Source organism: Paroedura picta, chromosome 11 (assembly GCF_049243985.1).
Source record: "Paroedura picta isolate Pp20150507F chromosome 11, Ppicta_v3.0, whole genome shotgun sequence".
Taxonomy (NCBI): Eukaryota; Metazoa; Chordata; class Lepidosauria; order Squamata; family Gekkonidae; genus Paroedura; species Paroedura picta.
The window spans coordinates 40,395,862-40,422,217 of record NC_135379.1 but is presented as its reverse complement, the minus strand read 5'-3'; the positions used below and the strand labels follow the sequence as shown (position 1 = coordinate 40,422,217).

Sequence of the window (26,356 nt, the reverse complement as noted above, 5' to 3'; positions counted from 1 at the left end):
GGCTTATTTTTTGATACTGTGGTTTTTAAATCTGTAGATCAACAAGTGGGATTCTAAAGAAATATTCCATATATATTATCAATATTTATTTTTGTATTTATACCCCCCCTTCCCAGAGGCTCAGGGCAACTTCTTCTATTAAGCAGTTAACTCTTGGAAAAAAAGCATCTAAAGCAGTGGTTCTCAACCTGGGGGTTGGTACCCCTTTGGGGGTCGAACAACCCTTTTGCAGGAGTCGCAGGGCAAGCAGCCTGGCTGGGGGGGACACCATCCACACAACAGCCTTGCAGGGTAGATCGAGTGCTCATCTGTCTGGAGCAGTGGAAAAGAGTAAAATCTGCATGGCGGGACAAGAGGCAGAAGTGAACTGAGAAATACCAGAAAAAACAATGTATATACAATAATGAAAAATGGATCTTCATGCTATTGATCAGTTTCGGTTTAATTCCTGTGAAAGAACTCTTGGCATAATTTTATGGTTAGGGGTAACCACAACATGAGGAACTGTATTAAAGGGTCGTGGCATTAGGGAGGTTGAGAACCACTGATCTAAAGTAAACCCCTGAACAAACGATTTTGGCTATACTACAGGAGCTATTGTGAAGAATTCAAGCTTTAGCAAAAGTTCAGAAATAAAACAGATATAATGTGCAATACAGAGTGTTTATTGCAAAGCTGATGTCAAAAATCAAGTACCTACTTCGGAAGCTGAGTGAAAGCAAGAAACCCTGCTTTTGAAGCAACTAATCGTCTAACAGCTTGGAACTGGCTTTCAAGCTCTGCATTAGATGCCGCAATATCACCTTCTTGTGAAAGTAACGCTGTTATGGCGTTATTTATTAGTTTTTCTTTGTTTTCAGAAAACAGGCCCTGAAGAAAGGAAGGAAAAGATATATTAAACTTAGCCTTCAACAACAGAACAGGCTTCCTTGGGAGGTGGTGGGTTCTCCATCTTTGGAAACTTTTAAACAGAAGCTAGGTAGCCATCTGACGGAGAGGCTGATTCTGTGAAGGCTCAAGTGGGTGGCAGGTTACAGTAGATGAGTGATTGGGATGTGAGTTCCTGCATAGTGCAGGGGGTTGGACTAGATGACCCATGAGGTCCCTTCCAACTCTATGATTCTATGAACATTAAAGAATGAACAGAAGGATTTTACTCACATCTTGCGTTACTGCGTGCAGAACCCCACTGTACGAAATGTTAGCATTAAACCTGAAGACTGCATCTGCAAAGTTGCCATCTGCCATAGAGCAAGCATGGATAAAAAGTATCAGGTGAGGATATTATGGGACGTCCACGCAACACAAAGAATGCTTTCTTTTTAAAAGGACTTTTACGCTGCAACGTACTGTACCAACCTAAATAGAAGACTTACTTGGAGGTGCTGCCAAGAATCTTAGATGAAGACTTTCAACTTCCTCATCCACTGGCATACTTAGCAGACCCCACCGCTGGCCTTTGTCTGTTGGCGTCATTTTCACACAGACGTCCCTGTTACCAGATGCTCTGACTCCATCCAGTAAACTGGCTAACAATGAATCCCTGGAGGGGCGGGGGAGGCAGAGGAGGAGAAACACAGTTCCAGTTATTTGGGTTGCCTGGATATTTTGACTCAGTGCTCAAGAACTATGGTTTTGAAGCTGGATATAGCCTACTATGCTCACAAGCACCCAAGAACATGTAAATAATATTCCAGAAAACACACACACATGAAGCTGCCGCATACTGAATCAATCCACTTAGCTCAGTACTGTCTTCTCAGACTGGCAGCGGCCTTCCAGGCTCTCAATTACCTTTGCATCGCCTACAGCCTGGTCCTTTCTAAATGGAACTGTTTGGGGATTGAACCTGGAACCTTCTGCATGAGAAGCAGAGGCTCTTCCACTAAGTCACAGCCCTCCCCCTTAAGTTTTATATACAACAACCATTCATGAATGCCATGAAGGCAACCACTACTGATTCTGCCATTCCATACGGATCGCCTGAGGATATTGTTTTTCGGCCCACATCCCAAATAAAGGAACAGTGCAAGAACTTTAAACTATACCTCTCTGTTGAAGAATATTTTCGGATTTGTCCCTTGATAAACTCTATGGTAAAGAGCTGTGGGTTTTCTGAATCACACACTAGCGCAAATACCTAAAAAAAGTAAAAACCCCTATGTCAAATAGGTGGCCATGCTAAAGCTTTCTTATTCTGTTTTGCTTGATAATCAAATTTCAGAAATGACAGCTCTGAACACATACTTTTTATTTTACCCAGCCTGTTGTCTGGTGCATACAAAGACTAGTCATGAATCTCAAAACTATGCCTTAAACTTTGAGACCGTAATCTGAGGTTTAAACAAGAACCATGTCAGATACTGTACCCAAATAGATACTTTTTATATTTTCTGACCCATAGCAAAGGTGTCCCCCTTACCTCTCCTAAGGGCTTCAGTGTTGCAATATTATATGTAGCAGGGTCACGTTCCACTAAGCAAGTTTCTGTAAGAGCCAATATCCTTTTCACTGGTTCCTTAAAAACAGGGAAAGAGCATTACAGTCTAACTGTTGAGGTTGACAGTACATACTTATTTCAGGCATCTGTCCTCTATTAAAAGTTCATGGGATGAAGTTAAGTCAATAGATGCTGCTGGGATATTATTTGTAATTACAACCTACTGCTGTCCAATTAATTAGGAAAAGATGCAAAGCTCCAGATTATGGAGCAACAATATACATCAAACTTGGGATACACCAGAAGTATGTGGTACAACATGTCGGGGACACTATACCCATGTAAACAGTGTCTCTCCTGAGAAGGGATCTTCAAAAATCTACCTCGGGTGAAATTTGAGGGAAAGATTCTGATTCATTCAGTACTGAAAATACCTAGGCTAGAATCCAAAGAGCTGCTTTGGTTTCTGCAATAGACATATGACACCCAAATTCAACTCTTGGGACCCCCACCCCCCCACTCCACCATAGCTGACCCTCAGAAACTGCTTGGAAATTCAATTTGGGACATCAAGGACTGTTTTTCACAGAACTAATTTCTATGTTGTTTGGATGGTTGCCATTTGTTCCCATATGCCTCACCTTGAGTACTATGTTTATGTATCAACGAAATGTTCAGTGTATTTTAAAAACAAATTTCATGCATATCGCAAATGCATTACCTTTTATACATGCATTTAATATTCCTCTACCAATTTTTCAGACTATAGCAGCATGCACAGTTTTCCTGAAATACCATGCAATGTGTATATTAACAGCGAACTATATTTACTAAAAACTAAGAAAGGGTGAACAAGAAAGACAGAAAGTCTTTCCCTAAACTTTGGCACACGACTAATACATTTAAAACATTAAACCTTACCGAATGTCTAGGAGTTATCTTCTGCACCACAAACTCTGCTAAAGATGTAATTGATTCATCATTGCTGTATTTCCCAAAGCGAAGACTCAAATACTGCTCAAATTCTAATGTTTCTTTCCTTATTCTCAAGGAGATGCCAACATAATTCCCAGCATGCTCTATTGCACTCTTGATAATTTCTTCCCTTTGCTCAGAAGCAAATAAATGCTGCAAATTACAACAGTTTTCAATAAACTCTCTGGTACATAAACTTTTAAAGTACATAAATGTAAAAATCCATAACCCTGAAAACAATTGGTACCTGCAAACGGATTATAAAAAATGGACAGCATAAACAGTATTAGTGAGTCTGAATTAGTTCAAAAGATAAATTTCCCACCTTTTTATAATCTTCTAATACCCACCACATGCTTGCTAAACAGAGTCAAAGTACCTATAATAATATTTTACAAAGGATATAACGTTTTCTATTTCAATTTTTGAAAAAAATGATATAGAACTGTTACTAATGCTAGAAAACTTCCTGGTTTCACGAAAACAGCCAACAGTTTCTATAAAATTCTAGGCAATTAAACACCAGATCAATGTTTTCAATATTTCAATACTTACCAGTCTACTAAACCCCCCATAGAGTATACAGAAGCCTCCTGGATAATCAGATAGATCAACAAATCCTTCAATATTTCTGTAGTCATAAGAACACAGAACTTTATTTGTGGCAGGATCAATCTGGTCAAATCCTCCAGGGGTCACTTCTAGAATTACAGGTTTTCTTGTATCACTCCAGTGGTGCTTATAACAATTATATCTCTGTGGGGGGGAAAGTAGGTGTTAGTTAAAAAAAATCATTACCACACCTCTAGCAGAACAGTCATTTAGTACAAAAATAAATAATAATAAAATACTTTGCCAAAACAGCATGTCATACCTTTCAGCATTAGGGATGGGGAGAAACCAATCCATGAAACAAAACTAGTAATGAATTCTGCTGTCAGTTGTTCACAAACTGAAGTTCTTGATAGGTCCACAGTCATGAATTTTCATTAGCGGTTGGGATAGAGTAGAAAGCAGGGGTTTAAAAGGGACTTCAAGTCCCTTTAATTCTCTGGTCTCTGTTCCCCGAGAAAGCTGCAAAACCAGCTGACTGGCAGAGTGCCACCCCACTGTTTTGCAGGCTTTTTTGGGCAGTCATTTTAAAGGGACTGCACAAGAAACAGAAACAGCTGAGAGGCTGGTAGCACCTCGCCACTCAGCTGTTTTACAGCTTTCTTGTACAATTACTTCAAAGGTTAAAGGGACTGCACAAGGCAGCTAGAAACAGCTGAACAATGGGAAGCAATCTAATATACCTCTGAGAGACTTGATTTCAAAAAAACCCTCCCTAAGCCCCACTATGGTGAAGAACTTCTGGCCAATCTCCAGTCTTCCATTTTTGGGCAAGGTGCTCAAGTAGGTGGTTGTTTCTTAGCTCGAGGTTCTTAAAAAGGACTGATTTTCTGGACCTATTTCAAATTAACTTCAGCCCAGGGTTTGGAACACAGTCTGCTTAGGTCACCTTGGTTGATGACCTCCTACCAAGAACTGGACAGGGGGAATGTTTCTTTTACTAAGTCGCTTCACAGACCTGGGACCAGCAGGGTTATTTAGTTCTTGTGGTTCAAATTCGGGGGGGGGGGGGGGGGGCTTCAGAGGACTGGGAGATCCCTGTTCTGCCTCATGGCTGCTGACTTGTAGGGTTCTGCTGGATTCAATCTTATCTCCCATGCTATTTAATATGTATGTGAAATCACTGGGAAAGGTCATCAGGAGGCTTACACTGCAGTGTCAACAATATGCGAACGCTACCAGGCTCTACCTTTCTGTTTATCTTAATTCCAAGGATGCTGCTCATATTCTGAAGTGGTACTTGAAGTCAGTAATAAGTTGGATGAGGATGAATGAGCTGAAACGCAATGCTGACAAGACATAATGTTAGCAGAAAGGAGGTCCTGAGATCTCTCCTGTCTTGTACGGGGATATATTCCTTTTGAAAAGCCATGTTTGCAGCCTGGGAGTGCTCATTGACACAGCAGTCACCTTTGAAAACCAGATGGCTTTATTGGTTTGCCCAGCTTTCTCAGTGAGATCTAGCAACAGGAATTCATGTCTTAGTTACACCTGGACAGGATTACTGCAGTGCGCCCTACTTGTAGCTACCCCTGAAGACTGTTTGGAGCTCTAATGGCTACCAATCCACTCCTGGGCCCAATTCAAAGTGTTGGTTTTGACCTTTAAAGCCCTATATATCTTGGGACCAGGATAACTAAAGGGCTGCCTTCTCCACTGCCGGAGATGCCCTCCTGACTGTCCCAATTATTCAGTCCAAGCAGCTCATTTGATTAGTACATGAAAAGGGCCTTTTCAGTGGCAACCCATGATTATGAAACAACCTTCTCAGGGATATACATCTGGTCCCCTCACTTTGGTCTTTAGGAAGTAGTTGAAGAAAGAATAGAGCTAACAAATACATACAGCTGAAGCTAGTTATGCCACTTAGAATGCAGAAAGGACTCACACACAATTTAACCCGGAAAACAGATTTTATTCCCTTTGACCTTATTTTATTTCTTATTATTAGAGCTTATTAACTTCTAAGTTAATAACCAGAAACACTTTTTTTAACATTTACAGATGAAAGATACTTGCCCTTCCAGTGATTTTTCCTTCAGCAAAATCAGTTCTGAATCTCTAGGAAAAGGAAAAAGATTAATAGCAAATGGTCCAAAAACAATGTTTACTAGATTAAAGGTAGATAAATTGAATGCCAGGATTATGACAGGTTCAGATGAAAAGTTCCCAAGCATCCAAACTGCAATTTGAAATATGAAATGAATTCATGCATCTTTCTTCTCTGAGTATTTCACAATCACCTCTTGGTTTCTGGCAAACTGTAGTTTGTCATCACATCCAAATCATTAAAATTATGGTGGGAAATGGCTCTCCAAGTCAGAATTAGGAACATACTACAAAATATAAGTTCTCTATTCTGGCTTCAATGTCAATCATTAACCATATTTTTCATAGTATAGATGTTAAAACACAATATGTTTTGCTTGGACCTAGAAGTTAGCATACTGTACTGAATAGAGCACCAGATGGCATGCAGCCATGAGGTTTGTCGGGTGACTTTGGACAGCCACTCTCTCAGGTTAATCTACCCCATATGGTTGTTGTAAATATAAAATGGAGGGAGGAAAATCTTTCTTCATCACTGTAAGCTTTCTAGGAAAACTGAAGATTGATAAGGACAGAGAAACTCCTGAGAAGCAATTATGTGAGGACAATTTCCTTATGTGAGGACATAAGGAAAAGTACAAGAGCCTCTAGTGACATGCTGTCTGACTCTGACCATGAGGCTGGGAGTTCGATCCCAGCAGCCAGCTCATGGTTGACTCAGCCTTCCATCCTTCCGAGGTCGGTAAAATGAGTACCCAGCTTGCTTGCTGGGGGGTAAACGGTAATGACTGGGGAAGGCACTGGCAAACCACCCCGTATTGAGTCTGCCATGAAAACACTGGAGGGCGTCACCCCAAGGGTCAGACATGACTCGCTGCTTGCACAGGGGATACCTTTACCTTTAAGGAAAAGTACAAGGATGAAGTTTAGACCCAAGCCTGTTACAAGTGAAGTCAACTGCTACATGAGAAATTATCAGTATTTAAAAAGACACCATGTGTATGCGCGCTTTGAATGCAAATGAATAGGAAGTAAGCTTTTCACATTTACACTACAGCTGGTAAAACAGACTGCAAAACGAAAGTTTATTCAGGTCTTCAAATTAGTAGGTCCTACCAGTGCTTCAGTGAGGAGTTCTGTTCTGTGCTCTGTAGAAAACTTAAGTGTTTCAGACTTCTTCCCGCTCCCTTTGCGAAATGTGAGGTTGAATTCTGTTCCTTGTCCTCTTCCAACCGGACTAATGCTACAGATGTCTCCATAAGGCCACTGAACCAGAAAATATGCTGTTTAATCCCACTACAACACTAATACTTAACCAAAACAAATTGCTGAGCAGACTGTCTTGTTGCTAATGGGAACTTCAGTAAATTGTTCCCTCCATATTTAGAGAATGAAAGATGAAATATACTTTAGCTAAGCCTAGGGCTTATGGGCTCTTCCTCTAAATATTGTCCATGAGTAAAACTGTAACATGGGGAAACATTTAGACTCCAAAACAGCCCAGAACTTTCAAGTAAGCACATATATGAACTCTTTCCACCATACAGAGATCAGATGATCTAGATAATTTTTTTCTCAACAAGGGTTTCGTGAAATCCTGGGGTGTCTTGATGGCCCTGGAAGGGTTTTCCAAATAGGTAGTAGTTAATTAATGTTATATTTTTTTTAATATGTTAAGCATTTATTGGGTGATGTGACCACATATGGTCATGTCAACCCACCCCCCTCCCCAAATGGTCACTGCTGGGCCTGGAGGGGGTGGGGAGAGGAGGGGCTCCAGGTAGGCACATACACAGCTATGCTTCCCAATCTTATTCTGCATGATCATGCCACTTTGGGGGTTTCTTGAAGCCTGAAGAAAGTTTCGGGGGTTTATCAATGGTAAGAAAGCTGAGAAAGGCTGATCTAGATGCTGACAAACAGCTATGTCCCCTAAATATTTGAAAAGCAGCTGTGGCCAGAGAAAATGTTTCTCATCTTTCTCACAACCCACAGCAAACTAGAGAAGCCTTAGCTGGATAGAAGGCATCAAAGTCAAAAAGAACTACTAACCACAACTCTGCCCTTCCAACCACTGCCCTCCCTCTGCCATTTTAGGATTTGGAAATCTGGATGTGCCACCACATATCTAGTTTAGCCCTGAAGATACACAGTGGGAGCAGCTTGCAAAGTTGCCTACTGATTATTCTGATATTTATAGCTCACAAGTTGTTTTTCATTGAGTAGAAGACCATGCACACAAGTAAGAGCTCCCTCTTCAGACTTCTAGTTTCAGAAGTTGCAGCAAACATTTAATAGAATCAAATTATGATGGTTGCAGATCAAGTGACAATAATCTTTTATGCATGTTTTATCTTCCAACACTGGTTGACCTAATTATTTCAATGATGGGCATCTGTTCTGTGTTCAGTAACGAGAAACATTACGTTGCTCATGAAGATCAGAGGTCTAAGGAGTACAAGGTTATTATGGAGTTCATGGTCTTCCAGATTTTATCTCTTCAGCAATAATTAGTGCTGAGCAGAGATATTAAACAATATATTAAGGGACAAAAATTTTTTTAAAAAATCTGAAAGGTTAAAGTAACATAAACTTGTTTAATGCTACAACTATTCTTCACTATCAAATTCCCCTAATGTTAAACCAGATTGAGTTCCCTACTTATAACTAATGCAGATTTTTTTAAAACCTTCATTTTGTCCATAAAAATACTTGGAAGAATGTATATCCTGACACACACCTTGGCATCTAGCTATGTAGCTGAATTAGCAAGTTATCCAAATCAATTCTTGTTCGCTACTTTATGGCACTGACAAAAGTCCTGTGTTCATTCTATTAAACCAACAGGATTTACTTTATAAGCTGATTTATTTTTAGTTGGAAGGCTATTTAACAGAGCCCCCGAAGACTTCTATTATATATTACATTACCTGGTTTGTAACTTCTAATGTGTTAGGATTGTATGTAGTGATGGCATGAGTTCCAACTGAAAAAACTCGCTTATACCTAAAAAAATATAAACAGGAGGCAAAGGTTTAGTTTAAGTGCTTCCCCAAGATGATGATTTGTATACAAACAGCTCACTCTCAAATAACTGGACTACAAACAAACATGCAAGTAATATTTTGTCTCAGTATATTAATTGGGAACACTAGAAGTTTATTTTCTGGGTGAATGCACAATAAATTTAGCATGCTTAGCAGTTAGAACTTCAGTACTGCTCATACATGCAACTTTATGGTTTTTAGGCTACTGTGACAACAAAACACATAACCAGAAAAGTATTTAAAGCAGAGGTTGCTACCACCATTCCAGAAGGTGAAGCTGACCTTTTGAAAGATAACCATACATGGAGGCAGGCTATGGAGGAAATTCAGCATTGGTATTTTTGAGTAATCAAAATATGACCTTGGAAGCTTTAAGTATCCAACTCCAGTGACAAGACATCAGGCAGTAGGTGATATGAAAGACCTCCACCTGATACCCTGAAGAGTCACTGCAGGTCTGAGTAGACAATACTGACTTTGATGGACCAGTGGTCTGATTTAGTATAAGGCAGCTTGATGTGTAATTTTAGAACTCTCTGCTGCATATCAGGAATATGTTAGACAAAGGTATTAATAACCTCAAACTGGGAAACAGAATGAACCAAGCTACTTACTTTCCCCTCCATGAATGCTTTGTTGTGTAGAAACAGGCCAAATCTTTATTTTCCCTAATTATATTCATTTTGTGCCAATACCTGTAAGAAAACATTCATTAAATAGTATTATTTACTTTAACAATTTCTGTTATTGAACATCAAGATATTTGGCATGGAACATTTAAGACAAAGCGTGTGTTTGTGTGTGTGCGTGTAGATATAATTTATTTGTTTATTCATTTGATTTATATACTGCCCCTTACTGTAATGTCTTGGGGCAGTGTACATAGAATCAATGGAGAGTGGAAAGGTACACTGCAACATTGGGAACAGTGAATGGCATAACAATTATTCCAGTACTAACATTGGGTAGATACAAGAGTTAGGGAACAAACAATTTCTGTTACGGACATTATTGGATGTCATGAGTTGCTGGGTAAGGAACCAGGTTGTAGGTAGGTCCTCATTGCTGGCCTTCACTTGAAAGCCTGGCAAAGGAGCTCCATTTTGCAAGCCCCACAGAATTGTTCAAGTTCAGGTAGGGCCTTGATATCATTAGGGAGTTCGTTCCACAAGGTTGGGGTCACGAATGAAAAGGCTCTGGCTCTAGTCGATGCTAGAATAGGTAGTGTGGTATAGGTAGACAGTCCTTGAGGTATGCAGGACCATGTCTGCATATGGCCTTGAAGATATATGTTCCATCTTAAGTGGAACATCTGTTCCACTTAATATTTCTGGGAAGGGCTTGGAGGAGGAGCTAATCCCATGGGCTAAATGTCTCTCAGCGCTTAAAACCCACTCAGGGCAGTTGTCCTGCCCGAGTGCCGCCTCCTCCTCCTCCAACCAGCTTGCCTGTCTGTCCAGCAGCCAGCCAATCGCCTTCCATCCCCCACCCCTGACCACTCCTTTCTCCTTCCCCTCTGAGGCTCGGAGGCTGCATATCCCTACTGCACGAGAGCTGCCCCTGCCAGTGAGTTCACTTCTCAGGAGCCTCCAGCCTGCAGCATTTCCAGGTCATGGGGGGAGGGAAAGGCCATCCGCAGAGTTCTTCCCACCCCACACCCCAAATCTAGTGCCCGTTGTATTCCTGAATGCAATGGGCTTCGCCCCTAGTATATATAATATAATGTATAATGCAAAGTATACAGAACACATATTGCAAAGTATTTCTAAAGAGACCATTTACTCCTCAAAAGCATCCCACAATTAATATGAGACACAATAATAATTACCAGGAATGTTTTCATATCTGTTAATATTGTATAACTTCTTTAGTAAAGAACTGTTACTCCTTTAAAATATTAAGCTTCTCAAAAATATCATAATGGAATATTTAAAATTTTACTTCCAGGTATTATTTAAAGAAAGCAAATATTTACTCTAGACAGCTGGTCAACTACTTAGGAGAACATCAGTAATATAAAATAATTAAGTTGTCTGTCTTACAGTTCAGAGAATTTCCAGGACAGCTAGTAAATAAAAGCTAGCACCTTCTATAAAAACACCAACAAACAAAAACAAAACCCTAACCCACACACACCAGTCCAGCAAGCATCAAAACGGCAACAACATAAGGACATAAAACAACCAAATACTGAGGTGAGTAGTTCATTCATTCAAATCATTTATCTCCAATGGGAACCCTGCACAGTTTACATCATTCTCCTCTCCTCCATTCTGTCCTCACAACCACCTTGTGAGGCAGGTAATAGGGTTGGGTGCTTCGGCGTCTGAAGCAGCTATTCCCACCCGAAGCAGCCAGCACAGCATGTGTGCCAACCCGTGCGCCAGCGCCTCCCCCCCCCCCCGCACTGCGGACCTGCCTTCCCTTGACCTATTTCATGTTCCTTCTTTTTCTTTCTTTTATTACCTTTACATTCCTTCTTTCTCTGTCTTTCTAACTACCCCATGCTGCTTCCTCACCAGCTCCACAGACTGCTGAAGGCAATGGGAAAATGGACAGGGGCCGTTATGATGGGACTGCCTAGGAAGACAAGCTCTAACTTCTTCCCATGAGGGCTGGGCAGCACCTGCAGGACAACAGGCACTCAGACAGCCACTAAATCAGGAAAAATTAAAAACAGAACTTGGGCTCATCCACACTGAAAGCCATTGTGATATGGTTACAGGATCAGACTAGGACAGGCTTTCTCAATGAGAGTTTGGTGAAACCCTGGGGTTTCTTGACAGCCCTGGAAGGGTTTCCTGAATGGGTGGGAATTAATTATTTTAATATATATTTTAAATTTTGTTAAACATTTATTGGGTGATGTGACCAAGTACAGTCATGTCAATCTGCTCCCCCCTCCCAAAATGGCCAATTACAGGCCTGCTGGGAAGGGGTGGGCTCCCAGGTGGGCATGTATATAGCCATGCTTCCCAACCATATTCTGCATGATTGCACCACTTCTGGGATTTCTCAATGCCTGAGGAATGTTTCAGGAGTAAAAAAGTTGGACTCGGATGTGGGAGACTCAGGTTTGAACCCCACTCTGCCCTGCATGACCTTGGCAAATCACAAAGTACCCTGGTGTAAGGATAAAGTGGAGGAAATAAGAATGATGAAAATCACGTTGGGCCCCCACTGGAGAGAAAGATAGGGGTATAAACCTAAATAAACTAAATCATTAATATTTACAAAGCTTCATCCAAAATTTCTGGGTAATCTCTGCCAGTGACTTCTTGTAGGGATGGAACCCCCTGCGTTGATCAGAGGGTTGGACTAGATGGCCTGTATAGCCCCTTCCAACTCTATGATTCTAGGAGAGGCCAGAGTCCTGAACAATACCACAGCTGAGATGCTACAGGGTAACTAAGCCCCAGCAATGGAAATAATGGCCCTTAAATCTGAGAGTACATGTGCGGATTTGACTCTTAGGCAGTTACACTATCAGTTCTGACATATGTAAACAACATACTAACTATGCTTGCACCTGAAGTATAGGGGAGCAGGAACAGACATGCTGATATTTACAAAAACAGAGTTTGGAAGGTTGTTGTTGTTTAAAAAAAATACAGGAATGCCAGATAGTTACTTTACAAAAGAGTGTTCTATTTCCCCAACTATTTTTCCCCTTCTGCAGCCACTCTCAAGTATCAATTGTCCCACACTATCTTATCTCAATGCCAGCCAAAGCAAAACCGTCACTAACAGCCTAAGCAGCACAATTAAATTGCAACATGCTGCACTGTCCACTCAGCCAGTCAAGAGCTGCATAATTACTTTAAAGGTATTATTAAGAGGAACACAATCTTAAATTATTTGTTTCATTGTCATCTTATAAAACCAAAGAATAAATAAATATGATGCGAGCATCAATATTTCTTTTTCAGTTTTCAACATCAGAATGCTGTCACAGACATGCAGCTATCCAATAATGTTCTTAGTTCTAGCCTATTTCTTCTCTTAATCTGTTTGCAATTCCTACCATCAGCTTTTAAAGCTAAGCATTCCTCGGTGGTCATGTGTTGATAATTCTACATATTTTCCTTTGTGTTTTTATAGAAATCTATGTTTAACAAACACGAAATCAGCTGTCGTGTCTCAATATGTAAACATTCTACTCCCAACTAGCAATTATTTGTTCTGCTTCAGTTTAGTTTACATACATGCTCTGATCTGGATAGCCCAGGTTAGCTCAATCTCATCAGATCTTGTGAAGCTAAACAAGGTTTGCCCTGGTCAGTATTTGAATGGGAGACCACCAAGGAAGACCACTTTCACTACACATAGGCAAGCAGTGGCAAACCACCTCTGAAACAATCCAGGGTCCGATATCAGCAGCAACGTTCCGACAAAAAAAAATTACATATATTTAAGCTGTGCTCATTTTATCTGTTTGTAGACTGAGAGAAATAGAACACAAAGTCTAGAGTGTAGAACACAAAGAAAAGCTATTTTATCTAAAAATGCCTATGGGATTTTATATATAACTAGCAGGAAAGCCCATTGTATTTCTGAAGACAACGGGTGCTAGGATGCCACCCCCACCCCACCCCGGACAGGCCTCGGTGGGCCTGTTTGGGGCAGGGGGGAAAGCACGTGGGTGGTAGATCACTCTCCATTTTGCCACCACCAAAAGGCCTACGGAAGCCTTGGCAGGCCTTTTGGGGGCAGGAGGGGAGGCACTGGGGGGCAGTCCATTTCTCCCCACCACCAACCGCCTCCGTCTGAGCGGCCAGGGACTTCAACAAAGTGACAGAACTGTTAAGGGACTGTTAGGGGTGGAAGTTCTCATTTGATTGGGCAGCCACTGGGTGAATGGCCAATTAGAGAGGTATGGGTTCCGATGATCAACCTGATTGGCCCATATCTATTAACACCAAACTCCTCCCAGGAGCCCTTACCTCTTTTATTTATTTAAATAATAAAAGTAATAATAATGGTTACAGATACAGGAGAGGTGGGTGAGCAACATCTGTGACCTAAACAGCATCTTCTTGTGAAGATGTTGGTGTGCTGACAAATGGCAGGGCAGGGATACTTTGTTAGACACACAGGGAACAAATTGAATCCCAGCAGTACTACCAGCATTTGGGGGGTTTGCGTTGATGCTTTGGGAGACAATTCACCTTGTGTGCTGACCATAATGGTCCGACATTGTGCTTTTAGCACACATGCCCACTGTTGCCTACCCCTGCTATACAACAATGTAATTCATTTCAGCAGTGAACCTACATTCTGTGAAAATTTGTCAGGACATCAATAATGGACAAGAGCTTTACCTGCCTCATAAATATTCTCCTGTTATCTGCACCCACAGGAATGCTGGGTGTGTTCTAGATTATGCTCCGTTCATAAAGGGGAGTAGTGAGATCTACCACTAACACAGCCTACTTGAAAACAGAGAATGTGTCCTAGAATTCAATTCAGATTGGGAAAAGGAGCGGGTGCACAAGATCCTATAAGGGGAAGAGGGAGACCCTCCTGGGAACTAACAACCAACAAAAGTTTCCCTTTGTTATCATAAGAAACAACCCAGCTACTGAAAACAACAGAAAATCAAAGGATAAGTGGTTTGGCAGTATCTACACCTTACTCAATCCATCCCTTAATTTACTGTGGTGTGTTACAAAACTTTGATATTAAATGACCATATATGTATAAGTGATCTATATCCTTTTACCAGCAGCAAGGTGTTAGAAAATACTGTGCTGTAAGCAATATGCACCAACAAGTAAGACTTATAAAGCCATCAAATCTACCACACAGCATAGCAAAATTAAATAGTACATCTGCCAGGTAAACATCCTAACAGAAAATACAGCCTCAAATCTCAGCTTCTAAGTATTGCTGTATTTTATAAAGCTTTCATGCTTTCTAAAGAAGCAAGCAGCTAGCTGCTTGACCTGTTCCAGACAATTGTATAAACATTTTTACAGTACTAAAACAGTTTTTCTGGATCCTTGTGTTCAACAGGTTGCCAGCCTCTTACATGTGGAAGAATATTATAGGATTGAGCGGCACTATCCCCATGTAATATAGGCTTTTGTGAGAGATGCCTTCAACAGGTGGAACATCTTTGGATCCAAGCCACTGCTATAAAATATAGCATGACACATCATATTGCTATTGTTTGGCAAAAATAAAAGGGATATCTATTCCAACATCAGCATCATTAATCAAGGTCCTTCCATCATAAGTGTTATGTGGATAACTGAGTCTTGCCTAAGCACTTTAAATTTTAAATAAAGAGCTGTAACACTATTGTTACTGAACTGGTCAGATATTAATAAAATATTTACTTTGCTTGCACTTTAAAAATTTCCCCAACTGGCTAATGCATTATTAGATGTCTCTTCATCCTACTGATTGTACTGATTTACATTATGTCATCCACCTTGAATCTCAATGAGAAAGGCAGACTTTAAGCATAAATCAATATTACGGTCTACTTCTTGTAGTAACCATATTTAACTTCTACTGAAAAAATTAAAATTCATGGCTGTTAAACAATGGAAAAGAGGTATTTGGGGTGATTCTTGTGGTATTTCATTGGTAATATTGGATGGATATTCTTGGTGTATACTACTCTAAAATATCCACTGTAAAGTTATTTCCAGATGGGATCTCATCCTGCTAAGGCTCAAAAATATTACAAATGGTATGTTGGAAAAGATGTGAAACAAAAGCACAAGTAGTTACATGCATGGTGCTCACATCCACACATTAGAAATTCAGATTATTCATGTTATAACTGGTTATGCCGAACTGGATCTTTAAGAGCTTTTAATATTTTGCGGTATTTTTGCTTGTTTCAGGGGGAAAATGTGCCTAAGTTGGGAAGAGGTAAATAAAATTTAATTACTAAACTTGTGGGTTTAGTAGTAACCAAGAAAACAAGTGTATATTTTCTAATTTAGAATTCAAACAGACAATATGTATAGAAAATTGTGTTTTTAATGTGTTCTGGACAAATTTTGGACATCCTCATATGTGAAGTATAGTGAGCAGAAAGAATATTCGGTTTGTTATAATTATAAAATTCATGTTATTTCTTTTCCTATTGAAAGTATATTTGCAAGTATATTTAAAATTATTATGAGTGACAAATTGTCACCCTTTATAATCCATCAAGAAACAAGAAGTAATCAACCAAACAACTACAGAATAAGCAACTACAGAGAAGAAAAATAACTTATTACTCAAAGCCATCTGGAAGCAGGAAAATGAAATTGACAAGAATAGTAAAAGAAAGCAAAGTGAGGCTGAGAAAAAAATAGAAAAAAACTAAAGCTGTTGATCAGAGTTTACGGGAAAAGAGGAAGAAAACTATTTCTGGAAAGAGTTAACCACCTTGATGTACAAAGCGTTCACATACAAATATTATTCCTTTCTGTTCTCAAGATCCATTCACCAGGCACTCTATGCTATCTTCATAGAGATAATACACTCATCATGCTCCAAGTTCATGACATTTTGCAGTTCACAGTAGCCCACAGTAGTCCCATTTGAGTTTTAAAGGAAGAAATGCCAGAATTCCACCATGACTTTTTCCAGTGAAACCACAGAAGAGAAAAACAAACAAAAAAATGAGTTTTGAGGCACCTGAGAATATTGCAAACCACCCTGAGCCTGTTCAGAGAGAGGGGCAGTCTATAAATTTAATAATACATAAATAGATTTACTGCATTATTCTTTTAGGTGTTTCAGAACTTATGAGGTTCTGTAACAGTTTAACGCAGCTTCACCTCTATAAGAGAGGCTCACAGAAATATGAAGTCAATATTAATTTTATTATGTGAATTTCACTTCTAACCTACCTCAGTCTATCCCATTAAAGTTTCCAAATGAAAAAGAGCAATGTAACTCTTTTATTATTTCAAAATAAAACCTGGCTTCATCTTTCATTAGATGTAAGCTCTTTCCTCCAAGGCACACAAAGTTGAACTGGTACAGTATTCAGTTAGCAAGTGATCAGTTATGTTTCACAGCCATTTAAAATAACACGTAGACGTACAACGCTTGCTGTTATGAAATGAGAAGCGTAGGAAGAGAGGAAAATTTAAAGAGCATAAGCAAGGGAAAATGGGTTTTTAATAGTACTTAAGAGAAACTTGTACTATGTGCCTATTCTTCCCCAACAATATATGGAAAAATCAAATTTGTTTCCATTGGTTTATGCTCTTTGCCTATTGTCCTAGCAGGCAATTTTTAAAGTGACCAAGAACAACCTTATTATTATTATTATTATTATTATTATTATTATTATTATTATTATTATTATTATTATTATTATTATTATTATTTCTATTCATATACCGCCCTCCCTTTCAGCTCAGGGCGGTTTGCACTGTAACTCTCATATGCAATGTGCAGAGTGGTAAGACAGCAGTCATGCAGTCTGAAAGCTCTGCCCATGAGGCTGGGAGTTAGATCCCAGCAGCCAGCTCAGGGTTGGCTCAGCCTTCCATCCTTCCAAGGTCGGTAAAATGAGTACCCAGGGTAAACAGTAATGACTGGGGAAGGCACTGGCAAACCACCCCGTCTTGAGTCTGCCATGAAAACGCTACAGGATGTCACCCCAAGGGTCAAACATGACTCAGTGCTTGCACAGGGGATACCTTCACCTTTACAATGAACATCTGTTCCATATAATATATTTCTGGTAAGGCCTTGGAGGAGGAGCGTCTCATGGCTTGTGCCACTCAGTGCTTAACACCCACTCAGGGTGGCTGTCCCGCCCCTGAGTGCCTCCTCCTCCAACCAGCTTGCCCATCTGTCCAGAAGCCAGCCAATTGCCTTCTATCCCTCACCCCTGACTTCCAAGGCTCAGAGGCTACAGATCCCTGCTGCATGAGAGCTGCCCCTGCTATTGAGTTCCCTTCCTGGGGGCATGCAGCGTTTCCAGTTCCTGGGGGGAGGGAGACCATCCACATTCTTCCACCTCCCCCCCTCAATCTAGCACCCACTGTATTCCTGAATACAACAGGCTTGGACCCTAGTTCAAATATAAAAACGTATTTAACAGTGTATCAAAAAGTGTAAAATAGCAACCTTACTGAAACAGACTCAAAGTCCCCACTACGGTGGTGTGCTCCAGTGCGCTTTGGCGAGCACTGAAGCCAGAGGCAGCCAGCACCATGGAGGGGAGGGGCAGCGGTGGTGCACCAGCCAATGCCTCTCCCCCCTGCAGTGCTAGCTGCCTCAGGCTTCGGTGCTCGCCGAAGCGCGCAACCCTAGTCCCCACCCTCTTTACCCAGAAAAGGCCGAATCATTATGTAAGTCATGATGGCTACGTGTAAAATTATCAAAAACAAGTAGGATGACGGCAAAGGGTCCAGTTGAGGAAAGGAAGGGTAATGAAGAAAGCTTTGAAGAGCAACGATAAAAAAAACACGAATGCTTTTGATGCTCATAAACAAATGACAAATTCTTGCCATTTACAGCATACAGCATGTGTCTTTAAATTAAAAAGAAGAAATTGCAGTTGAGCGATCAACAGAAATCTTTAATGACTACTGTAAATTATTGCCTCATCTCAAATTTGTTCACATCTTTGTTATAAGGAAGCATTGCAAAATCAGGGACCAACATTCTAAAACTTCAGAAATCTTTCCACTGATACAGTAAACAAAAACCCAAACTTGGTTAAACATTACTGTTCCTATCTAGTGCATCCATCTTCCATCAAAACCAATACTACCATGATAGCCTCGAGAGAGAGCTTACATTAAAGGTGCCACTGGACTCAAACTTTGTTCTTCTGTACCAGACCAGCCCACGCATCTTACTACATTATTTTCAGAAGGACAAAATTTGAGTCTAGTGGCACCTATAAGGCCAACAAAGCTTATACCTTAAACAAAACTCTGTGGGTCTTAAAGGTGCCACTAAACTCAAACTTTGTTCTACTGCTTCAGACCAACATGGCTATCCATGAATCTAGATGACTGTTAATTAGCTTATAAAAGGTACTCTCAAAGGATAATGAGCTTGAACTTCCATCCATTAACTTATATGTAGAGCTATAAACTACTGCCAATCCCTTGCCCATTACATTCATTTTTACAAGTGATGCACCCATTTCCCCACCCCGCCATAAAGGTTAATGGGGGGGGGGTTAAAAAAATAAGAATATACCAGTGACTGACAGAAGGTGTAGGGACTGAACATTCAGAACATTTGTAGGTGCTGATTTTTAAGTAACGGTGGGGGGGGGGGATTTACCCAGGCTCACCTGCATGAAGATATGCCATTCACCTTAAGTGTAAGACCAAGACCAGATATTCTAGAATTACAGTTTGCACAGAGGAGACTGTACAATGAAGGCCAAAGGCAGCCACATCCATTAAGATCTTGTTTAAAAATCTATTATATATTGATTGGTCTTTTTCTCACTCTGGCTCTCAACACAGGAACAGTAGCTATTAAGAAGTCTCTCTTTGTAGGAGCCAGTTTGCCACGCACCAGTATAAGTGCTACTTTCTAGAACACAAACTAATTTATGTTCTTCTTTCTGATAAATCATATCAAATATCATTTCCCCATAAGACAGTGAGTTTCTTTGTCCAATATCCCAAACACAGCTTGTACCACAAGGAAACACACTCCGTAACATACATTTATCAATAACAGCATCTGGAAACTGTGTGTGAAGTTTTTATCTGTCACTGGGAAAGTGGAAGAGCACAATTTTGCCAATCCTAGCACACCTCAATGCAAATCCAGGGAATCTGAAAATAAGAGGCTTACACCAGTTTGGGCCTGTTAATCATTTACAATTTTACATGAAAATTACTAACAGCCTCTTTCCAATACTGCATGAGGCATAACAGCAAGACAGAAAAAGAACATGGAAAAAGTGTTCCAAGCATAAGAGATACTTTGATGGATTAGAACACATGATCATCTAGTTCCACACCCTGTCTCACAATCACCAACTGCCCTGAAGGGGAAACACAGAGTCAAAGGCCTCCACCAGTGCTGCTTCCTAGTTATGAGCATTCACTAGCTAACTGCCTCTTGCTATGGAGGCTTCATTTACTTGTCATAGGTCATAGCACTGACAGGCCTATCCTCCATTAGTTCATCCTACACCCCTTTAAACCCATGTGGTATAGCAGAGTGCTGGCTCAGGATCCGGAACACCCAGGTTTGAATCCCCTCTACCATGGAAGCTCACTGGATGCCCTCTGTTCAATGACATACTCTTAGCCTAACCTAGCTCACAGGGTAGCTGTAAGGATAAAATAGAGAACAATACAAGCTGCTTTGGAAAGAAAAGCAGGATTGAAATAAATGAAGCAAAATTAATAGAAGTTCTCTGCCAGCGACCATCACTTCATTCAGTGGCAATTCCCCCCGCCCCCAAAGTTTAGTTACTCCCTCTGAGAGTAGTACTTCCTGCCTGTATTTCGGCACAAGTATCATGTGGGTATCAAAGCCCCCCCGTGGTAAGGCAGGGACAACCGAGAGAAGCGCCCCCCAAAGTTACGCTCAATACACCAATTTCTGGATGCAAGTCAGGAAACATGCCGGTTTTCAAACACTACTTGGAACCAAATCGCGAACGAGAAAGTCAGAACCCACTATCCCTTCGAGGATGAAAAAAATAAATACAAAAATAAATAAAAGCAGGGATTCTTGCAGACTAAAAACTGCACCCTCCGGCTGTCCGAGGGAAGGGAGGGGCAACCTCTGGAGGGAAGTGGCTTCGGCGGAGAGGGTGGACCGAGACTCAACGGGCAAAGGGCCTCCCCCTCCCTCTGCCGCCCCCCCCCCACCGGAGGGCTCCTCCTCAGCCCCTCCCGGGCAGCCCCACCTATTTACCTGGCCGGGGAGCGGCGCTGCCCAGTCTCCCCGAGCCTTGCCCTGCAAAAGGAGCGCCACACCAGCCAGCCGCCTCAGAGCGGCTCCTGCCCCCGCCGAGGCCCAGCGGGGTGCCTCCTTCTCCCTCTGCGCGGCTGCGCTCCAGCCGCCCCAACTGAACTCTCTCGCCTCCCTCAGAGCCTGGCTCTGGAGGCCGCCATCTTCGCTCGGGCAGGGAAGCCGCCCTCCCCGCGCACGCGCCGCCTCGCCTCCAGCCAGTCACGGGACGGCCTCGGCTCGTCGCCCCGCCCTCCTTTCGCACTCGCCCGGAGCAAGCCTCTTCTCACCTCGCGTCCCCCTGCGAAGGGGAGCCGGGCATGCGCGGAGCCAGCGGCGGGGAAGGGGACGCCCACGCCCGGGGAGGGGGGAGGAGCAGCCGAGGGTGACGCGGAGAAGCGCAGCAAAATTTGGGTCCTGAGGCACCTTTGAGGCCAACAGAGATTTAGTCAAGGCGTGGGGCTGGGCGTGCGGGCATGCAACGGAACGGGGCTCGTAAGAGCACAGATGGAAGGAGAGAGTAAATGAGTAGAACGTTAGTCAACAGCGTTACAACGCCCAAGATACGTAGTATGATGATAATCCCTGGCTAGAAAGGCTAACCAGTCCTTTGGGTTCAATTGTCCTTCACAAAAGTACTGGGGCAATAAGAATGGCAAGGTTAGTGATTAATAGCAGATGCTTTCCTAGTTGGGAAAAAACTATATTATATTTATATATGCCACCCTCCCCTGAAGCTCAGGGTGGTTTGTATAAAGCATCAAGGAACAGTACGGAGAAAATCAGGAACCAGAACTAACAATAAAAAAAAATAAACAGTGGGAGCAGTAAATTTTTAATTGCAACATACAAAGGAAAGCCATGATTGGTTGGTTCACGTGTTGGGTTTTATGGGAAAAGGCTGGGGCCCAGTGGAAGATGTTGGTTCTGGTTGACCTCAACCATATGCCGTCAACCAAAATTTAAAGAGACACTTCTAGCTGGCCCTCTGCCGAAGCACCAAGAAAAATGAGGTCCAAGTGAGTGGCCTGTATCATTTTAGACCACAGTGCTCCCCTAGAGAAGGCGCATCTGCTAGAAAACTAGGTCCACGTGGCATGGGATGCCAGTTGTTGCTTTCTTTTTTTTTAAAGACCAACTTGCAGGAAGCATTAAAGGTATCCTTTCCTTCAGCTGCTATTCAGTTTTTGTAGGATTGCCAATTAGGGTTGGGGAAGTTCCTTGAGGTTGGGGCCAATAGAGTTTGAGGAAGGATGGGAGATGAGCAAGGATGTAAGGCAATGATAAACATAATAACAACAATAATAAAAATACTTATTTTTATAGCCTGCACTTCCCAGTGGGCTCAGGGTAGGTAACAATATAAAATATCCAAAATGGACTCTGCCCCCCTGAACTGCCCTTCTCTCCAAGGGAAACTGATTTCTGTGATCACAAAATCAGCTGTCAGTTCAGCAGGACTCCTCCTGGAGGTTGGTGGCCCTACATTTCTGTCACCTCAATGTACTGTCTACTCATTCACTGTAGGCTTGTAGAATTATGTCTACATGCAGGAGCACTGGGCTGGGGTGATGAGGTATGGATTGGTTTATATAATGCTTCCTACCATAAAAATTTAGCATGGCCTTTACTCTGCATACTACTTTGTGTCTGATACAGAATTACGTATGGAAGTGCAACCTGCTTTCCTAGCAACATCTCAGTCTTCAAATCAGTTTACGATGTATGTTTTGCATTTTTCATTCCCCCCCCTTAAAATATGAGTGGGGTCAAACAGCTGTGCTACCTTCCAAAAAGGAACATTGTGTTTCTTGTGAGCTCTCATTGCTCATAAAAACCAGTACATGGTGCTGTCTTACCTATCTTTCTCTGCCTTTGCGCTGAACTGGGAATTTAAAGCAGGGACACAGAAGTGTGTATGCCTGTTGCAGTTGCTACAGTGTATTTTGCATTCTCCTTGCTTGGAGCAGGAATTCAAATCCAAAACCTTGAACTGCATCCTGCAGAATTCCCCCCTCCCCATGTCAAGTTTTAAGAGCGATCATATTAAAAACAAACATGGCCAAGTTAAACCAGAACCTTTGGTTTCTTTTGCTAACGGCCTTCTCACATGCCCATACAAACCTATGGCCTGAAGTGATGCAGGCCAAAATTCTATCATCTCAGTATTCCTCCTTATACGGTATACAGAGTCGAACCACTTTAATGTGACAGAATTAAGAGGGGGTGAGTGGTGGAATGACCCTTCCCTCAACCAGGATAGCCCATGCAAGCTTGAACTTGGGAGTTCAGCAGGGTCGGCTCTGGCTAGCAATTGGAAGGGTTACCTCCAAGGAATTCCAGGGTTGTGATAGCAAATCACCTCTGTTTCTTGCCTGTCAACCAGACAGTTCCAGGATCTCCTTATATAAACAAATAAATAGATAAATACCTCATCTTGAGTAAAAATTTACGATTTGGGAAAGAGATGTTTAACTCGTACTCTGTGTTCAAAGGCAAGTCTAACTTTTCTTCCCCAGGTAGGAAAAAAAAGTTTGTCTTTCTAGTTTACTTTTATTCTGCATGGCTATATGGTAGCAAGTTCTATTTTCATTGGATGAGCCCTGAAAATCTGGATTTCAGGTTAGCTGGAAAATATAGACTTCCACAGTTCCATACGAAAAGGTGATTGTGCAGAGCGCCCTCCACTCTCCTGGTATGAGAGATGGGGTTGCCAGAAAATTTAGACCTGACACAGGCAAAAAAGCCAATGTGGTACAGATCTGAGATACACAGGTCTTAACCAACACTGCCATGGAAAGCTCCTGGGTGACCTTGGGCCATTCAAATGTCCTCAGCCTAATCTTCACAGGATTGTTGTGAAGTTAAAATGGGGGGAAAGGGAGAACTTTGTAAGCCGCTTCTGGTTCCTGTTAGGGAGAAAGGTGGAGGTATAAAGGAAGCAAATAAATCTGTGTCACAAACAGGATAAATCAAAGTATCTTATCCGGTGACCTGGTTATTCATATTAACTTGTATCTTTTCACCTGTGGCTTGGTTCTACTAGTATGTTTCCTACATACTGTTTATCATTAACCAAGCAAAATTAAACCTACATTCAGTAGCAATGCAAAACAGCACAGTTTGAAGAATCCAAGCTGTAGTTACTTAACTGCACCATCTGTTCTCCTTTAGGAGGTGCTGTTAGTGGTAGAAAAGAAAGATACAATCAGACAGGGAATATATAATATATATTATTATTATTTTAAGCAGTCTAAAGGCCATCCTTGCAAATTGCAACATTCTTGAAAGCATTGTACTCCTGACGCAGTAATTGTAACGACTACAAACAGATTTTGCACCTGTGTTCGTGTAGGTGCATTTAAAAAAAAATCTGTTTTGTCTGGTATTGTTCTCAGCCAAGCTAAGCTCATTCAAGCAATATAATCTGGAATTAAATAGTTCATGATAAGGAAATGATGAGCTTTTTCAGCATTAGTCTGGGGAATTTGGGGTGTCACATGTGTGCTGACTCAGCAGACCCTACATAACTGAGCATCCCCCCCCCCCGATTAACACAGATGCTGCAACATTCATGGAGTATATAACTGGTATTCCAAATAGGAGGTGTGGGGGGAAATACGAAACCCCGCACAAACCAAATAATGTAATGCAGTGGTCCCCAACCTTTTTATCACCGGGGACCACTCAACGCTTGACAATTTCACTGAGGCCCGGTGGGGGGGGTAGTTTACTCCTCTACTCTCAACCACTGCCCTAACGCTCTCTGATCGCTATGTTAATGTTTAAACATCCCTTCAAAATAAGATACAGACATGCCACAACAATGAACATAAGGAACATTTATTTTCATGGAAATTTTAACTCATGACAATGACAAATCAATGGGAATCCTGAGCTTGTTTCTCTGCAACGATATAGTCCCATCTGGGAGTGATGGGAGACAATGACACCCGAAGTGTGTTGTAAGGGGCTGTGAGGGGGGGGGGGGAAGAAGGCATCCTTCGCAGCCCACCTCCAATTAGTCAATGGACCACATGTGGTCTGCAGCCCACAGCCCGCAGCTAATGTAATGGTCTTAAATTTTTCACTTTAGGCAGCTAGAGCTAGGGTTGCTAGGACTATCTTAGCAAATGATGATAGATTCCACCAGAGGGATGTGGATGGAGATACACCCCAGTAATGTGACAGGAAGAGGAGGAGTCCTGGCTGTGATTAAAAGGAAACGTCTCCACCACTGAATGATCCTGTCATCGTTCTCAGTTCACACGTAAAAAGAGGCAGGAGGTGTGACGCCATTGCTGTCTACGTGCCAACAGCAGCATTCAGTCCTTCCCCTAAGTCTCAAAAATAGTGGCTTTTGAACCCAGCAGGTGGGGCTCCACAACCCACCTGGACTGAAGACTGCTAAAATGATGGGCTCTCCTGGGGTGTTTTGTTTGTTTGCTTTCCTTACATAACTGTAGTACCTCTATTCTTTTTTGGCCCTGTTTCAAGCACGTGTGCGATGCAGCCAGCAGGACAGGAATTGCTCTCTGGATAAATCTTTGGAGATATTTCCGAGAATTTCAGTGCTCATGCTGTTTCTTTATTTCTTATTCATAAACATTCTCGGTTGTTATGATGAGTAATTTGCCATAAGCTGCCCAAAGACTGCATTAGCAGCATGTTGATGAATGATTTGCCACTACAGGTTGTAAATATTTTTTTTAAAAAGAGCCTTGGCAATCAACAGGAACCATTGTTCATTATAGGCCACAGTCCTCAAATCACACTCCCCAATCTCTTAGAAATAGGTGAGTTTTGTTCTCAGAGTCTATTTTGAGACTTTGTGTCAGATAGCATAAACCTTTTCCTTTTGAAAGTGAAAGAAGTCCTGGTACTTTGAAATTCATTAGTCATCAAAATACTTTTGCTTTATAGCTCTTTTGAAACACTGTAGACAACATAGTGCAGGATTTCTTCAGAAGTTATTGCACTCTGCAAACTAGTAAAAATTCGGCATAATTAAAAAATTGTGTTTGTCAGAACTATGCCTAGTTAAAAACAAATCCCTTGTTATCGTGGTTCTGGCCACATTTTATAGGAACAATAATTTATAGGCTTGCCTGAGACTAACGAAGAATTGAAACTACAGGAGGGATGCCAGATGGCACCAGCTATTTTCTTTTGTATTGCCATGACCCCCCTCCCCCCCTTCAGATCGAGGCAGGAAGATTTTCCACTCTTTTGTCCCAGTGCTATTTTCCTGCCACACAGCCCTTCCCAGACAACATACAAACAGCAATGCAAATCACAGCCCTGGCCTTGAGGTCGGGGATCCGTCCTT

At 41.6% G+C, this 26,356-nt stretch overlaps 1 protein-coding gene across 4 annotated transcripts in view; it reads right to left on the bottom strand.

The window, feature by feature from the left end:
- The window catches only part of DNAJC13 (DnaJ heat shock protein family (Hsp40) member C13), a 65,455-nt gene extending 44,120 nt beyond the window's left edge, over nucleotides 1-21,335 (bottom strand). For 3 of the 4 annotated variants that reach the window (XR_013225493.1, XM_077303938.1, XM_077303939.1), the window contains exons 1-12: nucleotides 21,318-21,335; nucleotides 9,738-9,818; nucleotides 9,007-9,082; nucleotides 7,193-7,342; nucleotides 6,047-6,088; nucleotides 3,971-4,171; nucleotides 3,362-3,568; nucleotides 2,423-2,518; nucleotides 2,049-2,140; nucleotides 1,377-1,543; nucleotides 1,162-1,241; nucleotides 701-870 (exon numbers count right to left, since the gene is read on the bottom strand). Coding sequence is in view for 3 of the 4 variants with exons in the window: in XM_077303938.1 (XP_077160053.1) it covers nucleotides 701-870; nucleotides 1,162-1,241; nucleotides 1,377-1,543; nucleotides 2,049-2,140; nucleotides 2,423-2,518; nucleotides 3,362-3,568; nucleotides 3,971-4,171; nucleotides 6,047-6,088; nucleotides 7,193-7,342; nucleotides 9,007-9,082; nucleotides 9,738-9,805 (1,349 nt within the window). In the remaining variant the exon portion in view is untranslated. Of the gene's footprint in view, nucleotides 1-700; nucleotides 871-1,161; nucleotides 1,242-1,376; nucleotides 1,544-2,048; nucleotides 2,141-2,422; nucleotides 2,519-3,361; nucleotides 3,569-3,970; nucleotides 4,172-6,046; nucleotides 6,089-7,192; nucleotides 7,343-9,006; nucleotides 9,083-9,737; nucleotides 9,819-20,991; nucleotides 21,251-21,317 lie in introns of those variants that run through there. The other variant, XM_077303940.1, reaches the window with a different exon arrangement.
- Between the last annotated feature and the right edge of the window lie 5,021 nt (nucleotides 21,336-26,356).